This window comes from Vicia villosa, unplaced genomic scaffold, assembly GCF_029867415.1.
Source record: "Vicia villosa cultivar HV-30 ecotype Madison, WI unplaced genomic scaffold, Vvil1.0 ctg.000817F_1_1, whole genome shotgun sequence".
NCBI classification, from domain to species: Eukaryota; Viridiplantae; Streptophyta; class Magnoliopsida; order Fabales; family Fabaceae; genus Vicia; species Vicia villosa.
The window spans coordinates 229,209-235,340 of NW_026705360.1; the positions used below are offsets into that span (position 1 = coordinate 229,209).

The following is a 6,132-nucleotide window of genomic DNA, read 5'->3' on the forward strand; positions in this document are numbered from 1 at the left end:
ATTTCATGACAGACCTGATGTCTCGATATCTCTTAAGACATCTGGGCCTGCTGCACCAGGATTTTAGGATGGTCGACTTATGTGGATATGTTGCATGGACCAATTTATCCCATTTTGATAAAAGAGTTTTAGAAGTATGCTACTGTTAACACAAAAGGTGCTTCCATTTCCTCAACTATTTTTTGAATTCCATTCATCATCAATCTCTCAAGTATTTCGGCAGCCACTTGATATAGCCCAACTGATGCTATTGTCAAAGACTTTCGTGTCAAATACTCTCGAGATGGAAATCTCAGTTCCATCCATGACACTTCTAGTAGTTAATTACCAACCAATCTTAAAACACTTCTTCCCACTGCTGCTATCTGATTTCAGCTTGTTCTAAATAACGTCAGACCTAGAAGAGTCAACATGAGCACTCTAGAACTTGACGACAGAGTCCTCATTTACTATCTTATGCATCATGTCAAAATTATTCTACCTTAGACCATTTCCAACTACCTAAAGGAGTTGGTTGTTATCTCCAAAAACCATCAACAATCCTTTATACCTTTTGAGAAAGTTATTTCGACACTCTTAATCAAAACTGGGATTGTTGGAGCAGTTCGCTTCTATGGACCCAAAAACACCCTTAAAGAAGACCATTGCTTACATTCTAGCATACTTGAAAACCATTGCTAATAATGATTTTGATATATAATAGAAATGTTATTTTCAAATTTACATTGTTAACTATTAAATTCTCTTGACTCTTGAAAAAAAAAATATTAAAAATAATAACATAAATTTATACTAACATCTCTCTCATAATTTACTCTACATTCTCACTTGTTATTTGTTTGAAAAGCAGACACAAGTTTAAGAACAACAATCACTCTCTTATTCACTCTTCTAAATCTTTATGTTTTACATAAACTTTGAAGTGAGAATTAATCATTCAGGAATGCTACCTTGACACCAAAATATGACACTAGATACTACATTGTATACACTGTTCACTGTATTTATAGTGTGAACATTATTTTTTCATTAAAAAAATATTATTTTTAATTTTTTTTTTAAATATTTTTTTTATAATTTATTTTATAACATAAGGATGTGTCATTAACCAACTTCACAATTATATTAACGACAAAAATGTACATCATTAACCACTTATTTTACTTAGGGTTAATGAACTTTTTCGTCCCTTTAAATATTTCAAATTTTGTTTTTAGTCCTTCCAAAATTTTCCTTCAAGAATTCGTCCCTTCAAAATTTTTCTTCTGAACTATTGGTCCCTAACGTCAAATTTCGTAGCTAATCGGTGGCTAAAGTCGTAGCTAATCTCTAGCAAATTTGACGTTAGGGACCAATAGTTTAGACGAAAATTTTTGAAGGGACGATTTCTTAAAGGAAAATTTTGGAGGGACTAAAAACGAAATCTGCAATATTTAGAGGGACCAAAAAGTTCATTAACCCTTTTACTTATAATTCATTAACCACTTTCACTACTTAATTAACCAATTAAATACATACTATTAATCATGTTCTGACACTAAGTTATAAATGCTTTAACCAACTTTTACACTTTATTAACCAATTTCATTTTACTATATAATATATATTTTTTATTTTTGAGAACTCATTAACCAATTTATGAATTGTATTAATCAGCTTTATAAATAATATTAACCAAAATTAATTTACTATATAAGATTTAATAATTGATGTCAGAATACTCGATAACCAAAATCTAAACCGTATTAACCAAATTCTCATATACTATTAATCAAAGTTGCTTTAGTGTAAAAATTATTAAAAAAATCAAAATAAAAAAGTTACTGATTACTGTATTTATGTATTTATGAACAATAATTATAGTGTAGGTGTAACCTTTGATCGCAAAATAACATTTCTCTTAATCATTTTGTTGTAAAATCTTTTAAATATGTCAACAATATATATGAACTAAGCATCTTAGGTTTTTGAGTAAAGTTTACAGATAACTTTTAGTTATTTTGTAAGTTGAAAAAATTAATTACATACACTGTCTTATTTGAGTTGTGCATGATTCTTAAGAAAATGATTAGATTTAATGATAAAATTAGTATCATTTACTAAAATATCCTTATTTATTATAGGTAGTGGAGTAATTGAAAAACATGAATGTTAATAAATAGGGATATAGTAGTGAAAAAAAATAACAAATATTGTATTGATATTCTAAAGGGATATTTATTTTGAGACATAAAAAAATTGCAAATGAGACACTTAATATGAGACGGAGAGGGTATTTGTTAATTGAAGAAATAATACTCGTCATATTTTCTTATTCAATACTCATAATATCAATTGTTTTTTTTAGACTTGAATTGTTTCTCTATTCATCATTTGTTTTTTACTATTATATTTATTATAGCAATTTTATATTTAATTTAATTAAAGATTTACCATCTACCACTTACTTTTATATAGAGTTTTTACAATAATTTTATTCACAATACTTTTCAAAAGTATTTATCTTTGAGTACACATACATGCATTTTTAAACTTCAGATCTGTAAATTAAATTTTTTGTTTTTAGTTTTAGATTTGTAAATTTGTAGGTCTTGTTTGGGTTGAAAAAATCAATTGCATGCCATTTGTTTCTTAAAAAAAGGTAAAATGTTAGATTTGAATTGTTCTTTAAATTTGTAGTCCACTATGATGGAGAAACAAGTCAACTTAAAGTGCTATCCTTCACCTCTAATCGATTAGGATAACAAACAAAGACACAAAGCTAATTTTTCGATCACTACAATTGATAAGATGATGGTTATGATGAGTATAGTATATTTGATCATGGAAGCTAACTGTTACATTAAATGCAGCAGTTAGTAAACTGATGCTTCAATCCTTACCCAAATGAATTGACATATACAGAAAAATGTCCAAGACTATATAGTTATTACCACCACAGGATTCCTACCAGAAAAAGTGAACCTGTCAAAATGAACTTCTCAGTATTCTATAGCTTCCTAATTCTGTTAGCTATATGAAAATCATAGCAAAAAGACATATCTCCATTGCTCTCATCAGCATCTGGGAAAGCCCTGCACGCGAACCGCTAGCAACCATCAAAGGGAATTGGCAGCCATTTTCTGAAGGATCCTCGCGTGTAACCTTAGCCAAACCAGTGAAATCACAGTCCCAATCCATCTGATTATTAACTTGATAATACATATTGAAAGCATAAGAAGCATTCCCTTGAAGACTCAGTTCATTACAACTAGAGCCATAGCCAAGTGCAGTACAATCAGATTGGCTACAAGCATAGTCAATACTTTTAGCCAAATCATCCAAATCAGTAGCTTCTGGATCCAAAACACACCACCTCTTTTGAAGGTACTTAACACCTTCAACAGCAACAAGACCCTTTTCCTTATGTTTACCTCTTATGTCTAATTCATACTTTGGTTTTCCATCAAACTCAAAAATCCCCCAATGTCTCTCAAAGTTTCCAGGAGCAATACTTTTAGCATTCTCATCAAGGAGACTGAATAGATAAAAGTCTATCATACCTTTCCTTTTGGGTGTACCAGTTCCACTAAGAGCATGCTTAATGAAACCTTGGTTGAACCTTTTCGCATTTGTGGCATTCGCATTCTTATCACCATCCGTTGGCCACCCAACTTCACCAACTGTGACATGCAAGTCAGGGTAGCCTGATTTTTCTAGAGCCCACATAAGGGTATCAATATTTGCATCAAATACATTGTTATAAACAGCTTTGCCATCTCTAAGAGGTTTGTTTTCTCCATCAAAAAATGCAAAATCAAATGGGAAATTATCATTGCCGTAAAGGCTAAGGAAAGGGTAGATATTAACTGTGAAAGTTGAGTTATTTGCATAGAGGAATTGGATTATTTCAATTGTGATGTCTCTTATTTCAGGCCTGAAATCACCTGCTGATGGCACTGGATTTGTGTCTGGTGAATAGTATATGTCAGCATTGAATGGAACAGTGACTTTTATCTTTGATCCCAATCCTGCATTGTTTAGTGAAGTCTGTATATTCTTGAGAGCTGGAAGAGTTTTATTCAGATATTCACCTTTGTATGCTTTGAGGAATGGCTCATTACCTACAGCAACATACCTGCAATAGTAAGCATGCAGAGTGAGGAACACTCCAGTCAAAGTTTGGCTTTAAACATTCAACAAATTAAAGCTATAAGTACACCACACTCCATATAATCAAAACCTAAACCCTAAAATCAAAGTCGAGATATCTGGGCGGCAAATCAAGTGATTAAATATATGTTTGGTTTCACCTTCAGAGCACTCAAAATTGATTCTAGAATTGATTCTACTTGAAGTTAAAATTTACGATTTAAGAGTCTAAGTGCATGTTTGGTTTGGCCTTTTGAAGAGCCAAAAGCAGTTTTAGAGATGTAGAATTGATTCTTGAGTGATTTTGAAGTGTTTGATTATTTCAAAGTAGAAATGATTCTACTTGAAGCTAAAATTTATAGCTTCTGAGTTTAAATTTGATTTTTATACTGAAATTTGTTGTTCAACTCAATTTTACATAAATGTATCCAAACAAATATCAATTCTGCCAAACTAAATTATTTCAAAATCAATTATAGTAAAATCAATTATGTCCATCACTATTCCAAACACACACTAAATGTGAATTTTACACTAAAGTTTATTAATAAGTCACTTCTTCAAGAATTTATCTAAACATAAATCCCTTCACTTTAATTCAGAATCAATTTTACATGATCAAATCAGTCAAAATCAATTTTTTTCGAGAATCAATTTTATAGAATCAATTCAGTCATAATCAATTTTCTTCGTCGCATAACCAAATATACACTAATACATAAAATCTACCAAATAAAAACATGACAAGAAATGAAAATAGAAATGCAAAGTAGAAAGAGTACCGAACTTGATATTAACACCACCAGGGAACAAGTAAGTGGTAACATTTTGATAAACCCAAGCATCAGCAGCTTTAGGATTGTTACTAATCCTATCCAACATAACATTGGGAATTGCAACCATAACCTCGATATTACTACCCATAAGAGCTATCATAATGGTATCATCAGCATCAAATAGCTTCAATTTTTTGAATCCATTTTGCATAAGCATCTTCACAACTTTGGTTGGTGGAAGCTGGTGTGTTGTCATGGTTCCCCAGTTTACACCAACCCAACCAGAGCAACTCGAGATGAGAGTGAACAAGGTAATGAGGAACGTTGCTAGGTGCTTGCAATTTGAACCGTTTTGTTGCGCCATTTTTGTGAATCAGAGTGTGTTTTTGGGTTTTGGTTGTTATGATTTGAATTTTAAGCAGATTCTAGAATGTTGAAATAACAGAATGTGACTTAACATGGAAGGTAAACAAAAAGTTTATTTATTTAAATTTTTTTCATCAGAGAAAGTTGGAAAAAAAAAAGTTCTATTTCTATTTTTTCGTGAAAAGGCTTCGAAAATGGAGGTAAGATTCCTTTCTTAATTCGGTGTATGGTGCCACGTCAGATATTGTTAAAATAGTTTGTAACTCAGAATTAGATATTCACTGATTGATAAAGAGACTTTTTTATTTTTAACTTAGTCTTGATAATTTTTATTCTTGAAAAAGAATTTCTTAGTTGTCATCATATAAATTGAAAGAATTATGTTAAGACGAAATAGTTATTAATTAAGCAATAAATTTCAATTTATCCAAATCTAATTGCTGAAAATCATTAAGGTTAAGAATCTTAATATCATATTTTTTACTAAAAGATATCACTCTAGTAAACAATATATCTCAACTATTTTTTCTCAAATCTTGAATAAAACCTTTTGTTAAATGAATCAAGTGCATAATATTAATTACATCTTGAATTTTTTTATTTTGTTAGACTTGATAACACATACATGTTATTTCCATAATTTATTTCATCAAATACAAAATAAAAATCAATTCAAGTAATTGTAAGAACTAACAACATCCTCACGTGTAGCATAATTTTCTCGTTCTTTTGCAATTTTTCAAAAAACTAAACAAGTTGTTTCGTGCATGTTTATCAAGCTACAAATAAAATTGCAATGTGATCCCCAAGGAGTATCTCCAGCTCGTTTCAAAATGCCAATTTGATTTTCACCTTTATT

At 30.4% G+C, this 6,132-nt stretch overlaps 1 protein-coding gene across 1 annotated transcript; it reads right to left on the reverse strand.

The window, feature by feature from the left end:
- Window positions 1–2,776: 2,776 nt before the first annotated feature.
- LOC131631391 (glucan endo-1,3-beta-glucosidase 8-like) lies at window positions 2,777–5,298 on the reverse strand. Its single transcript, XM_058902186.1, has 2 exons — window positions 4,919–5,298; window positions 2,777–4,117 (listed from the first exon to the last, which is right to left on the reverse strand). Exons 1-2 carry the CDS (start codon window positions 5,269–5,271, stop codon window positions 3,013–3,015), a joined length of 1,458 nt encoding a protein of 485 aa, XP_058758169.1. The 5' UTR covers window positions 5,272–5,298; the 3' UTR covers window positions 2,777–3,012.
- Between the last annotated feature and the right edge of the window lie 834 nt (window positions 5,299–6,132).

Excerpts from the sequence above, each read along its gene's own strand:
- LOC131631391 (XM_058902186.1), bottom strand. The coding sequence starts at position 5,271 with ATGGCGCAACAAAACGGTTCAAATTGCAAGCACCTAGCAACGTTCCTC. Across the intron at positions 4,118-4,918 it reads CCTGGTGGTGTTAATATCAA|GTATGTTGCTGTAGGTAATG; the intron begins GTTCGGTACTCT and ends TTACTATTGCAG.